Here is a 14,952-nt window from a genome sequence, read left to right on the forward strand (position 1 = left end):
TTGATGTACAGTAATCTCTAGCAACCAATCATCAAGCAGAAATCATGTGCTGTAACCTCTAGCAACTGATCAGTGAGCCAAAATGTGTGCTGTAACCTCTAGCAACCAGTCAGTGAGCGGTAATGATACACTGTAACCTCTGGCAACCTATCGCAATCACTGTCTGATCTGATTCAGTAAACTAATTTTGAGTCTAGCTGCTATTTATTGTATGTCTCAGAGCAGTTGGAGAGCAAAACTGCATGGGGGCCCCAAGAAAATGTTCGCCCAGGGTCCAATCAATATTAAAGACGGCCCTGAGCAACTGCGTTCTTTACATGGAGCTACTCATTGAATTTTTTTAATTATCAACAGAGTCACTTTAGGCATCACTTGCTGTAGCTGCAGGGAGGTGCATATTAGCAAGTAAATAATAACAAGTGAATTATAGTAGATAGAGTGCAAACCTTTTCAAGAAGACAGGGTAGACCAAGAATGGTGAAAAAAGTGAGGGTTTTCGATAAGCATAATTTGTGGGTTACAGTTTTGCTTTAAACTATATCTATAAAATCTAGAATAATGACCCTATAGACCAGTAAGTATGGCTTCTAATTTATGTAAATTATTTGGTGGGTATTTTAAGAATTGATATATAAATAAATCCCATAACAGAGAATCACCAGATTCTGAAAGAAAAGTCAGTGCTTTCAAATAATGTAAGTCATCTTACCAGTTATTTTTTTTCCAGGTGTCATAAACAAAGACAAATGCCCCATCCAGCCCTACATACCCATCTTTCTGTTGGTGACAGGAGCCACACATTTAGCAGCTGTTGCTCTGTTGCTTGTCAGGTCTATATTTGAGACATGCAGCATGATTCTAGAAGGTTTGATAGGAACATTCAGCTTTGCCTGGTTTATAACAGGTAAGTGTTGTACATAAGGCATATTAGGCTATATAGTGACACTTAAAAAGCAAAACTATATTTCTGTATATTTTTCCTTGATCACTTCTCCCTCCCCTATTCACTGCTAAAATGAACTGTTCCCTCACTCCTTTTCATTCTCTTCTTTCTCTCTTTGGTCTCTCCTCTTTTATTCTTGTCTCTTACCCCGCTTTATCTAGTATATGTGGGTTCTTTGTTGTAGTTTCAGATGTTATTAAAGCGGTAGTAAAGAGTCCAAAACTCCCCCTGCAAGTTAATGGCATAATGTGCAAGTATGCTTCGCATACTTGCACATTATGAAAGACTTACCTTAAAACGAAGCCCTCCAGCGGTGGGCTGTCACCACTGACGGGGCTTCCATCTTCACCTGGTCTTCCTTCCAGGTTTGTGGGCTCCAGCCCTTTGAATGGCTGAGCCACAATTACATCACTCCTGCAAATGCGCACAGGAGTCATGTCTGCAGCACACAGATATGAAGGCATGGCATGCCATCCCTTCAGAGCGAAGTGCGCATGTGCAGGTGATGTCACCTTCTGCAGAAGTAGTGAATATCTCGTAAATTGTGCATGTTTAGGAAATATTCCTTGTACCTACAGGTAAGCTTTATTATAAGCTTACCTGCAGGTAAAAGTGAGCAAGTGGTGTTTACTACCGCTTTAATCACCTGACCTCACTTGGAATTGTTATCATTTTTTCACACAAATAGAGCTTTCTTTTGGTGGTATTTAATCACCACTGTTTTTATTTTTTTTTGCTATATAAATTAAAAAAGAGTGAAAATTTTGAAAAAAAACCCAATATTTTCTTCTTTCTTTTATAAAACATATCCAATAAAATCAATTTTTTTCATAAATTAAAGCCAAAATGCATTCTTCTATGTGTCTTTGGTAAAAATCCCAATAAGGGTATATGAATTGGTTTGTATGAAAGTTATAGTGTCTACAAACTATGTTATATATATTTGAAAATTGATCTATTCCATACTTATGGCCTATCTCATTTCTTGAAAATTCTAGGACAGTACAAATATTCCCAAAACCCCTTTTTGGAAATTAAACAGGCCAAGGTATTTAGTAAGAGGCATGGCAAGTTTTTTGAAGTTGTCATTTTTTGTCACACTTTTTTGGAAAATGAAGAAATTAAATAAAATGTTTTTGTTCACATTTTTTTTTTACACACTGTTACCAGTGCAGTACAGCCTCATCATATGAATGGTGTGGCAGGGATCAGGAATGATGCTGACTGGTGACAGTATGTAAAAAAGTGTATTCCGTTTAAAAAAAAAATGTTTTCTTTTTTACTATTTTCTTTTTTTTTTTACATACTTTCATCAGAGTAGTTCTGGAGGGTGATCAAGGATTTTTTTGATCATCAACAGTGATGATCACTGTTGCAAGCAATAGTTAACTTTCCATTCATGACAGCTTGCTTACTGTGTCAGAGTACCGAGCGTCGTCAAGGGATCGCACCACTGCGCACCCCAGTTGGCGCACTAGTGCGCATGTGCTAAGCAACGTACCAGTACATCACCCAGCCTGGCTGTGCCACCATCTACAGTAAATGCACTGTGGTTGGGCATCAAGCAGTTAATGCCAAAGTCAGCTAAATCTCAATACAATGCAATAAACTTAAGGAAATAAAACATGAACATTAAAGAGTCAAATAACGTATTTACAATTCACTTGAAGTGTAAAGTAATACTTCACAATGTTATTCTGCATGGAATGGTTACAGTGTAAGTAAAATAGAAATTGCAATTACAAGAGAAGCACAGAATAGCAATAACATTAGAAACAGCGTCTTAGCTAAGATTTTAGGGGAAAAAGGAGAGAACAGACATTAGAACACTTGCTGCATGGCGTGAGTAATCCAATCACTTCATCAGGAACAAAGAATCTCAAGCTAGGTATCCAGGCTGTGTTTACTGTATATAAGCTGTATTAATTTTACTAACGGCTTTACATTTTTCGTGTAATATAGGTAGTGTCTGGGTCTTTAAGGTGTACAAAGAATATGAAGGACAATGTGACAAGGATCTTTATTTATTTGCTTTCGGAATCCTGTTACTTGAATATGTGCTGCTTGGATTAGCCCTGATTTGTCCATGTTTATGTGGTTCTCATAGAGCATTTTATGAGAGGTAATATTTCCAAAATTATTATTATTATTTTTTGTTTATGTAATTAAAGAAAAGGACCAGAAAAGTAAGAGCAAAACACTCACGGAATATATATAGATAATTAAAAACTTAAAGTAGATTTATTAGGGGCAGTGATTTGTACACACTTTTCTTCTGGCAGGGGAAAAAGAGCTTCAAAAACGTGCCCAAGCCACATTTTTGCAGACACTTTTAGGCATGTTTAAGTGCATCAAGTGCTTGGGCGTTTATTTCATTGGCCAGAATATTAACTTATTCTGGCCATTGCAATGAAAAACAAAACGATCAAGTGCTAAATGCGCCTAACGCTTAGGAGCATTTAGATGCATTTAGATGCATCAAGGGTTTTTCAGCCACATCGCTCCTGCCCTGAATGCACAAATTAAAACTATTAAGTTTTTTTTGCCTTTAAATGCCCCTGCCTCTAAACTTCTGTAAACACCTACAATATGTCACAAAAGTGAGTACACCCCTCACATTTTTGTAAATATTTTATTACATCTTTTCATATGACAACACTGAAGAAATGACACTTTGCTACAATGTAAAGTAATGAGTGTACAGCTTGTATAACAGTATACATTTTCTGTCCCCTCAAAATAACTCAACACACAGCCATTAATGTCTAAACCGCTGGCAACAAAAGTGAGTACACCCCTAAGTGAAAATGTCCAAATTGGGCCCAATTAGCCATTTTCCCTCCCCGGTGTTATGTGACTCGTTAGTGTTACAAGGTCTCAGGTGTGGATGGGGAGCAGGTGTGTTAAATTTGGTGTTATCGCTCTCAATCTCTCATACTGGTCACTGGAAGTTCAACATGGCACCTCATGGCAAAGAACTCTCTGGGGATCTGAAAAAAGAATTGTTGTTCTACATAAAGATGACCTAGGCTATAAGAAGATTGCCAAGACCCTGAAACTGAGCTGCAGCATGGTGGCCAAGACCATACAGCAGTTTAACAGGACAGGTTCCACTCAGAACAGGCCTCACCATGGTCAACCAAAGAAGTTGATTGCACGTGCTCAGCGTCATATTGTCAGGGAAATGGCCATAGGAGAACTGGCACCAACAGCAGGAGAAGGGCTCTAGGACCCAGCATCTCGACCAGCACTTATGGCAGGAGAAGGGCTTGTATCACGGACTTTGCTACAGTTACCTGTTCTTGCCTGCTTCCTGATTCCAGACCTCGTTTCTGCAACCTGCCACCTCTTGCCGGATCTACTGTGTTTGACCCCTGGCCTGGCTTTCACTACTGTTCCGTGTGCACACCTTGCCAAGTAGTACCAAGGATTTTTATAGACTTTAGCCCAGCTGTGTTTCCTGTATTACCCGGTGTCCTTCAGGTGCCCATCAGCTCTTCTCTCCAGAATTCATCTGGCAACCTGTGCTTCTCTGGGCACTACACCCTCTGAACCCAACTTCAGGGTTGTACTGCACTCAGCCGCAAGGGGAGCCCTCTCGACATTTCAGCCTCCAACCAGGTACGTGACACATATCCAGATGTTGTCTTTGGGAACATGACGTATGAGTGCTTCCAGCATTGCTGCAGAGGTTGAAGGGGTGGGGGGTCAGCCTGTCAGTGCTCAGACCATACGCCAAACACTGCATCAAACTGGTCTGCATGGCTGTCGACCCAGAAGGAAGCCTCTTCTAAAGATGATGCACAAGAAAGCCCGCAAACAGTTTGCTGAAAACAAACAGACTAAGGACATGGATTACTGGAACCATATCCTGTGGTCCGATGAGACCAAGATAAACTTATTTGGTTGAGATGGTGTCAAGCGTGTGTGGCGACAACCAGGTGAGGAGTACAGACAAGTATGTCTTGCCTACAGTCAAGCATGGTGGTGGGAGTGTCATGGTCTGGGCCTGCTTGAGTGCTGCTGGCACTGGGGAGCTACAGTTCATTGAGGGAACCACAAATTCCAACATGTACTGTGAGATACTGAAGCAGATCATGATCCCCTCCACTCAGAGACTGGGCCGCAGGGCAGTATTCCAACATGAGAATGACCTCAAACACACCTCCAAGATGACCACTGCCTTGCTAAAGAAGCTGAGGGTAAAGGTGATGGACTGGCCAAGCACGTCTCCAGACCTAAACCCTATTGATCATCTGTGGGGTATCCTCAAATGGAAGGTGGAGGAGTGCAAGGTCTCTAACATCCACCAGCTCCGTGATGACGTCATGGAGGTGTGGAAAAGGACTACAGTGGCAACCTGTGAAGCTCTGGTGAACTCCATGCCCAAGAGGGTTAAGGCAGTGCTGGAAAATAATGGTACTGAAAAAAACAACAAAAAATGGAGGCGCCTCTGGGTGCAGACTTAAAAACAATTTTAATAAAAAGAGCAGCAACAAAGTGGCCACACAAAATATTGACACTTTGGGTCCAATTTGGGCATTTTCACTTAGGGGTGTACTCACTTTTGTTGCCAGCAGTTTAGGCATTAATGGCTGTGTGTTGAGTTATTTTGAGGGGACAGCAAATTTACACCGTTATACAAGCTGTACACTCAAGACTTTACATTGTAGCAAAGTTTAATTTTTTCAGTGTTGTCACATGAAAAGATAGAATAAAGTATTTACAAAAATGTGAGAAGTGTATTCACTTTTGTGAGATACTGTATGTGGACATGGACACGTAGGTTAACATGGAGGGGCGTTTGGAGGCAGAAATTAAAAAAAAAAAAATTCAAACACCTGTAAAACAGGCGTTTTTGAGCCCAAGTGTTCATAAGACCTTTTTTTTTTCATTTTGGATATAGTAAGGGAGGGTTAAAACTGACAATTTTTTTTTTGCCATCTGTGTTTCATTGGGGAGATTTCACTTCACTTGCCCCATAGCCACAACAGGAAGTGGGAGAAAATCCTTCCAAAGTGAGGGAAAACCCTTGCTGCCACCAGAACTAGCATCCCCATTGGAAGATTTCCTTTCTATTCCTGTTCTAGAGACAACTCAAAATTTGAAATTTTCTTTCACTCTTACTCTAGGCGATAACGGTGATCAGGGGTTTTCCCTCACTTTGGAGGGATTTCCTCTCACTTCCTGTTGTCACTATGGGATAGGAAGTGGTGCATGGGACAAAGTTGGCTTTGGGACACCAGTGAAATAGCTTATACCCTGTCAACTCAGCTGCTGTCAGTAAGGATAAGAAATATCCTCTATAAGCAGAACTAGGTCTGCAAACCCCCCCCCCTGTGTTGCCAACCGTCAGTATTTTTACTGGCAGCCAGTAAAAAATGGGCACTCTTCTCCTGCCAGTAAATGCCAGTAACAGGAAAAGGTTGCCAGTAAAAAATATGGCTGTGACGCTTGGCCGAGACCATCCGAGTGCCTGCTACAGTGTGTTTGGGTGGTGCCGGCGGGGGGTGGGTCTGGCGGGGGTGGTGCCGTACCGTGTGAAATCATGGCACAAGGGAGCTGAGTGGAGTGGCTGGAGCCTTGTGTTTGGGTCTGCGGGACAGGAGCAAGGCAAGCTGGGAGCGGGACTGTCAGTCCTGTTTGGACTGAAGAGGACTGAAGGGACCACCTGGCGTAGAGAGAAACTGTCACTATGACTCAGGAGGGGACGTAACGTGTTGGTGAGGTGTCATCATCATCTGTGTTGCTGCACACTGCGTTTAGTGCCACCGTTAGAGTCAATTTCATTTCAAATTGCATATTGTACTTGTTTGTAGTCTAAATACTGAAATTTGCACTTAAAACTATATTTTGTAACTTTTGGAAAAGCCAGTAAAAACGTGGCTGTGCCAGTAAATTTTGGGTGTCGTGTCAGTAAATTTCTTTCTGGTAGGTTGACAACACTGTCCCCCCCAATGGTGCCGTGCAAATATCTATAAAAAAACTCACAATTTTATCTAGTTGTCATTAAATATATTCTACCGGCAGCCCTTTAACTGGGCCTTTATGGTGAGTGATGGGAAGGATTTCCATGATTGCTGTGATTGGCTGTCACAGTGGTAACATGATTGGGAGTACAAACAAATGGCAATCACCCCAACATTTAACTGCTCATTGCACCAAGAAGCACATGAAAGGGCGACACATGCAAAACAATATTAAAGAAAAATTCCTAGCTCACTTACCAACCAGACTGCAATAAACTGAATTGCCTTGTCTAACAGTTCACATTAAAACCAGAGGCTTAGTTTGCACACACTTGCAAATACATGTGTAAGCTGCAGTGGCCACAACATGGTACCCCAGTGTACTGTGGACCTATAAATTTTGAGAGCCTCCAAAGTTTGAACCCGTATATAATAATGGATAGCTTAGGGGCAGGTAAAACTCCTGATGTTAACGTGAACTGTTAGACAGGACAACTCGGTTTGTTGCAGGCTGGTTGGTAAGTGAGCTGGGAATTTTTCTTTGTTGTTTTTTAACATGGTTGAGAGCCCATCCTGCCAGCCTCCTGTCATAATCAGGGGAGCTATGGTCACAGTCCTAGGAGTGTGCAGTAAGCGTGTTTTCAGAACAGAAACAATGCTACTATGCTACAATAATAATATTGTATTGTAAATTGTAGATTACCTTCATCCATATTCTCCTAGAGAAGTGAATGAATTTCACAAAAAGCATAGAGAAACTTATAGTCTGAGTTATAGGCTGCTTTAAGCTCGCATGGTTAAGTAAAATTGCGGGAGGGACTTCGGGTTGAAGGTGTTTTCTCAATTTTGTGTCATGTTGCAATATATGGCCTACAGTATATGATTTTATTTATGCGTGTCTAATATATCATTTTAAACTCCTTGTAATAAACATTTATACCATCTAAATGAACTGATATTATGGATCTGTATTTTTGGTGCTAGGTAGTGCCATCTTTGGAATTTGAATAAATATTTGCAGTGTATATTAGGGATAGTGGCACCTTCTTAATATCAACCCTAGTAAGGTCCTTTTTTTACCTACAATAAATGTGCATTTATTTTTTTTTTTTTTGTAAAAGTGAACTTATCCTTAAATAAATAAATAAATATAAATATATATATATATATATATATATATATATATATATATATATATATATATATATATATATATATATATAAAAAATGTTGTACTTACTGTAAAACTTCCTGAAGTCCTTTGAATGACACTGGAATATAGAAATTCTCAGGTATTTAGGTTATATTGCAGAATTCTGGAGACCTGGACACTGGAAAACAAAAAAAGTTGTTGACCAGCCAGGTATAAACTCTTTCACTGCCATCATGCTTCAGTATTTTTTTTAGAACATTGGGAGTAGATCAGAAATACAGAGGAGTGGGATCTGTGTCCCTTAATGAAATCCAAGAAACAGATTTTATGGTAAGTTAAGTCAGCCCCTGTATAGCCCTGCCTCCAACAGTCGTGCCTCAGTTTTGTAATAAAGCGTATATAAGGCCAATAATACTGAGAGGTGGAACCTATGTCCCTCAGTGGGCTTCAAGAAATAGATTATGTTAAGACTCATCTACTGAGATACAGGAATGTAGTAATTCTTAGACATTTGGAAAGTCCAAAAGCAGTCCAACTGAGGGGTGGGTAATAGCCACTGAGAGATCCAACAGATGTGAAAATCTTACTATAAGAGTATCCAAATAAAATCAATGTCTGAACGGAAGCTAGATGGGGGGGGGGGGGGCAAAGGAAATAGGAAGAGAAGAAGGGATTAACCCAATATTCCAGACCAAGCAGGTACAGTAATTATCACTAGGGAGAAACTGCTACATGAAAGAATGATGGTCCTTAACTAATAATGTGGAGAACAACCACATAAAGAAAAGAGAGGAAACAACAAATTGCCCAAACAGAGAAAAACAATCTTAGGCCATTAGGTCAATAAGAAAGATAGTTAAAAACCAAATATTTACTACGGTAAAGTATAAAGCCTAGGATACCTAATATCCCCTAATAATAGGGGAAAGGAAGATTAGAAAAACAAAGTACCTTTGACTTGAGGATGAGGGAGATCCATAATACAAAGGATATGATAGCACTCTCATAAATGAAGAAATGGAAGGAAAGCCTTAAACTGTACAAAAGGAGGGTAGGGTAAAATCCCTTTAAGAAAAGGGTGGGGTGATCCAATACACCTATATAAAAAGGGTTAGGCACAGTGAGGATATATTGTAACAAACATTGGGATACAAGGATATCAGGACAAGCAGGATGAACATGAGCCCTTCCAACTCACACCAAAACATGTTTCAAGGGTGTGGTAGCCACACCACAACCTACCTGATCAAACATGAAATACAATAGTCCAGGACTCATTAGACTGCATTCACACCTGAGGGACATGGCAAAGTAGACAGAAATGTGCGTTTCTACCCGCGTTTCCAAAAACGCATGAAAAACGCGCAAATATGCATATTGCCAAACTTGGGTAGCAGTTGCATTTTTGCCACATGAAAATAATACGCCAAAATGCATGTTGCCAAATGCGTTTGGCTCAGTGCCAAAAAATGATACTTGAGCTTCTTTTGGTGCATTTTTTGTGTGTCAGGCAGCACATTCAATTCAATGGGCAAACGCGCTAAAACATGTGGCGCAAAACACGACATGCCACATTGCTTAGGTGTGAATGTAGCCTTAAACTTAATAGTACTAAGAATAATTATTCTGACAGAGAGTAGGAAGAGGCTCCATCCTCCATGAAGGCCTCCAGTCTTGCACTCATCACACATCTCACTTAGGAGATCTCTGCAGCCAGGTAACAGTGTCCTACCTGCTGGCCTTCCAGGGAGGCACAGGGCTTATTAAACTGGATACTCCTTTACAAGGAAGAAAGGAGGTGCACTTGTGTGCATGACCCTCACTATTTAAAGTTGGGAACATCAGATAAAGGGATTCAGAAACAAAACTTGGAGGGTGGGAAAGAAACAGTATGGACACAAATGTCACATGAAACACTGTCCAGCATAGGGAATCAGTACCTAAGTCAGTTGCAAAGGAGTTCTCAATTTTTCAGGAGATGACATTGCAGCCTGAAGTACAATGGAGGTCAGATTAAAAGAATGACTGAAAGAGATATTCCCCCAATAGCTTATCTTATTTTAGTTGAAGAAAAAAAAAGAATTAAAAGACTAGCAAAAAATAGTGTTTTTCTCAGCAGAGCAAAGGAAAAAAACTTTTAACCTCTTATGCCCCGTACACGGGGTCGGACTTTGTTCGGACATTCCGACAACAAAATCCTAGGATTTTTTCCAACGGATGTTGGCTCAAACTTGTCTTGCATACACACGGTCACACAAAGTTGTCGGAAAATCTGATCGTTCTAAACGCGGTGACGTAAAAAACGTACGTCGGGACTATAAACGGGGCAGTGGCCAATAGCTTTCATCTCTTTATTTATTCTGAGCATGCGTGGCACTTTGTCCGTCGGATTTGTGTACACACGATCGGAATTTCCGACAACGGATTTTGTTGTCGGAAAATTTTATATCCTGGTCTCAAACATTGTGTGTCGGAAAATCCGATGGAAAATGTGTGATGGAGCCTACACACGGTCGAAATTTCTGACAACACGCTCCGATCGGACATTTTCTATTGGAAAATCCGACCGTGTGTACGGGGCATTAGAACATTAGAAAAAAACTGAGGCATGAAAGTTGGAGGCTGGGGCTATATGGGGCTGGCTTAAGGGTTTTTTTTTTTTTTTTTTTTGCCAGTGTCTAAACCTCCTGACTTCGATTTCAAGATTTACTACATTCCTGTGTCTGTCAATAGACTCTAAAGAAAAAACATTTTGGAATGGATTTTTAATAAGGGCATTTGAAATTTGAGATGTTGAAAAACTCAGAAAACCTAAAACCCCAAATTTCTCCCTGAGGTACACAAAGTATAATTGAACCCTCTGGGACAACACCGAATCCAGTTTTGAAACTTGTAAACTTGTAAATGAATATATTTTTTTATCATTTTTTAGATTTTTTTTTTGTATGCTATACAGCTAGGGATGACTGAACTGGGCAAAGTTTGGTTCGCTGGACTTTTGGCGACCCTGGTAGGAAGGCTGTGAACCATAATTGATGTCTGTGGAAGGGGAATCCTAAAGGGCAACAAGGGAGAAGATAAATATTCAGGAGGATTTAATCAGAGCTCTTTTCCCTTGGGGCTTCCCCACATGGATAGAGCCTGTGTGTGTTCCAGAGAATTACTGCTACTAGGCCTCAGCTTGTGCTGTGGGCTGAGAGCCTAAAAGAAGACTTGGTAAAGCTGATATAACCCTCTCATGTTCAATTGAGTTTGGGGAGCCATCTCAGGTATGGAATCCCTGTGGCAATAGGTCATGTTATGTTTTATTTGGTAACTGAAGTTGTGCTGGGAATATCCCTAGGGTAGTGTACCACGGCTGGGGGCCTAGTGTGCAGATACTAGTTGGTTTGTTTAAGGCAAGATTCACACCTTTTGCGTCTGCATTTTTATGCATTTTTTGTGTGTTTTTTTATTTTTGTCTATTATTTGGGGTATAGAGATGGGGGTGGATAGTGGTTGGCCTAGGTGACTCCATGACATACAGTATTTCTTAAGCTGGCCTTACATGGCTCAGTTTTTCTTAAGCCTGCAGGCTGAGTAAAAGAATTGAACCATTTTCCCCAATCACTCATTCAAGGTGGTTGTAGGATTCTTCCCTAATGTGTCCATTGTATTCTGACAGTGGGACCCCCCCCCAAAGTTTTTCAAGTTTTCTGTGCTTGAAAGGGCATATATAAATTGTATCTGTAATGAATCACCTAAGCAAGGGAGCTGGGGCATGCTTTTTATAGTCTCTATTAGGCTTGGTTCATACCTATGCAGTTTGCTTTGATTGTTTCTGCAGTGCTTTTTGCTGTACGTTTTTGCACACACGATATTACTGCAATTTTGCTGTGATTTGTATTTTTCATGCTTTTTGTTTTGGCAAATTTGTTGTGGGGCAGATTAACCACTTCAGCCCTGGAAGGATTTACCCCCTTCCTGACCAGAGCATTTTTTGGAATACGGCACTGCGTCGCTTTAACTGACAATTGCGTGGTCGTTCGACGTTGCAACCAAACTAAATTTGATGTCCTTTTTTTCCAAAAAATAGAGCTTTTTTTTTGGTATTTGATCACCTCTGCGGTTTTTAGTTTTTGCGCTATAAACAAAAAAAAGGGTGACAATTTTGGAAAAAAAAGCAATATTTTTTTACTTTTTGCTATAATGAATATCCCCAAAAAATATATAAAAAACAAATTTCTTCCTCAGTTTAGGCTGATATGTATTCTTCTACATATTTTTAGTAAAAAAAATTGATTGGTTTGGACAAAAGTTATAGCGTCTACAAAATAGGGCATTTTTTTTATTCATTTTTTTTTTTATTAGTAATGGCAGCGATCTGCAATTTTTATTGTCACTGCGACATTGTGGCAGACAGATCAGACACTTTTGACACTATTTTGGGACTATTGTCATTTTTTTTTACAGCAATCAGTGCTATAAAAATGCACTGATTACTGTGTAAATGACACTGGCAGGGAAGGGGTTAAACTCTAGGGGGCGATCAAGGGGTTAAATGTGTTCCCTCAGTGTGTTCTAACTGTAGGGGGGATGGGCTCACTAGAACATGACAGAGATCACTGCTCCCAATGACAGGGAGCAGTAGCTCCCTGTCATGTTGCTAGGCGGAACAGGGAAATGCCTTGTTTACATGGGCATCTCCCCGTTCTGTCTCTCCATAGCACGTGCGCGCCCACTAGCCCGCGATTTACAGGGGAAGTACAGATACGCCTATTTGCCCAGCCATACCATTATGCTGACGTATATCGTCGTGCGCTGGACGGCAAGCGGTTAAGAAACACAAAACGCAAATCGCTGCACAATCGCGGCAAAAACACACTACTTGCTTATCTGCAGCTTCTCCATTGAAGTTTAATAAACCAAAAAAATCACTGTTTTGTGTTTAAAAAAGTCCCTGACCCTTTCCAGAAAAAAAAGTCATAATGTGAACGTGTCCCATAGGAAATTAAATGAAATGTAGTGCATTTCTGCAAAAAGCACCAAAAAACGCATACGTGTGAATCAGGTCATTTTTGCTTGCTTGCTTGCTTGGTCAAATAGTGCAAACATTTGGTCCTATGCAGTATGGTTTGTGTATGTAGTTGTATATTGGGTTGCATTACTGCATACTTTACCCTTCATTTCAATTAATGTTCTTCTATTATTGCATTTCAGATTAGAGTGACAAGTGTAAAATAATCAGGTAAATCAGTGGAACAAAATCTGTGGAAATCATATAATAAAGAAAACTGGGAAGAAAACGCCAATACAGTGAAAAACAGAATGATCACAATTTGTTTAGATAAGCATTTCTGTTAGCAGATAGGTAAATGTGTTTTAATTGCTGCTGAATGGTTCACATTTTCTGACATTATACTCAGTAATTCATTATCTTTATAAGACTTCATGGTCTAAAATACGGATTAAAAATGTAAATGTGACCATATGACACTATACTGTTCATTTAATAATATGTTCTTCATTTACTAATATGTTCATAATATGTGGAACTATAATAAAAATGTTATAACTTTCACAAATGTTTTTTTCTATAGCAGTAATTCTTGACCAATGGCTGAGGAAAAAAAAAACACATGACTTTCAGCACACGTTAATATTGCTCCCAAGAGGTTCTATTCATAGCAGGAATACTCATATCAGAATCAGGAGCTTTACTGGCACAGGATAGGATATCCCTTTACTTTAAATGACAAGGTCATCCTAGACCTGTAGTAAACTAAGTGTTACTGGTTGTACTTGCCTCAATCTATAGCGTTTAATGTGGATTCTGTCTGCTCTCTCTTTCCTCTGCTTCTAAAAGTTTTTCCTGGTGCCTCCATGGCAGCATACCTGTGATAAGCTCCGCCCCGGACTCCTCCCCTCAGGATAGTGAATATACCCCCCCCATAGCATTCTCCTTTTTTTCCTCATACCTGATGGATAGTGTGGTTGCCTGTCTTTTCCTCTGCCATGTGCAACTTCCGTCTGGGTTCAGGCCTCTCCCAGATGCGGTCCCCTTCCTTGGGCTACTAAAAGCGCTGATAAGAAGGGAGCCCCTTCTGAGGGTCTTTTGGGGCGGTTTCCAAACTTGGAACGATAGTCCTGCAAGGTGTGCTTGGCTGATATTCTCTGTGTGGGCAGGTAAGGGCTTCCTTTCCTATAGATTTAGTTTCTAGCGTTTTTTGTATCTGTGTATCTCATTTTGTTGCTCTCCCTGTACACCTGTCTTCTCTCTTCAGGTGCTCTGGCAACCTCGAGCGCCGAGGCACGAAAGCACCACTGATTGGTCCTTATTGTAGGTTCTCTTTGTTTCCGGATTGACCGAGCAGTGTCCTGGCCATCTGTGCATGCGCTGGACGGAGGACGCTCTCGGCGCCATCTTTCTTATGGGTAAAGCCCCGTGGCTTGCCCTTTCTTAGGTATAGGGCGTCAGGGGGCAGATTGTGGGAGGAGGACAGGTGGGGCCCACCTCCCCTTGCCATATTTATGAGCTGAAGAGGTTTAGGTCCTTCTCCTGAGTGCTCTTAGGGCCGCACTATTAGCTGTTTCATGGTAAGTTCTATTGGCTTGGTTTTAAAGGGGAAGTAATTTTCTTTTGTTTTATTTGCAAAGATTAAATATCTTTATATATATATATATATATATATATATATATATATATATATATATATATATATTATAATTTTTCGCTATTTGATTTTTTTTTTTTTTTTTAACATACCAAAAAAAGGAACAAAGTAAAAACCCCAGAGGTCTTTAGTAGTTTCAGAAGTTAGAGGATAGGACTGTTTTCCCCTCCCTTCTAGTATTATTATTATGGCTTTCCCTTCACTTTTCTCTAGTGCTTTTCTCTGCTGCCTTTC

At 40.3% G+C, this 14,952-nt stretch overlaps 2 protein-coding genes across 3 annotated transcripts in view; one reads left to right on the plus strand and one right to left on the minus strand.

Moving 5' to 3' along the window:
- Positions 1-13,629, plus strand: part of LOC141112388 (transmembrane protein 272-like) — a 44,394-nt gene extending 30,765 nt beyond the window's left edge. Inside the window, exons 5-7 of the mRNA XM_073605186.1 lie at positions 728-904; positions 2,906-3,065; positions 13,265-13,629. Coding sequence (XP_073461287.1) covers positions 728-904; positions 2,906-3,065; positions 13,265-13,274 — 347 coding nt within the window. The 3' untranslated portion in view covers positions 13,275-13,629. The remainder of the gene's footprint in view (positions 1-727; positions 905-2,905; positions 3,066-13,264) is intronic.
- SART1 (spliceosome associated factor 1, recruiter of U4/U6.U5 tri-snRNP) overlaps positions 1-14,952 on the minus strand; it is a 301,899-nt gene that overhangs the window by 271,228 nt on the left and 15,719 nt on the right. The window contains exon 2 of one of the 2 annotated variants that reach the window (XM_073605184.1): positions 8,153-8,243. The exons of the other annotated variant lie outside the window; for it this stretch is intronic. The gene's annotated coding sequence lies outside the window, so the exon portion shown is untranslated. The remainder of the gene's footprint in view (positions 1-8,152; positions 8,244-14,952) is intronic. 2 annotated transcript variants of the gene reach the window in all.

This window comes from Aquarana catesbeiana, linkage group LG11 (genome assembly GCF_042186555.1).
Source record: "Aquarana catesbeiana isolate 2022-GZ linkage group LG11, ASM4218655v1, whole genome shotgun sequence".
NCBI lineage: Eukaryota > Metazoa > Chordata > Amphibia > Anura > Ranidae > Aquarana > Aquarana catesbeiana.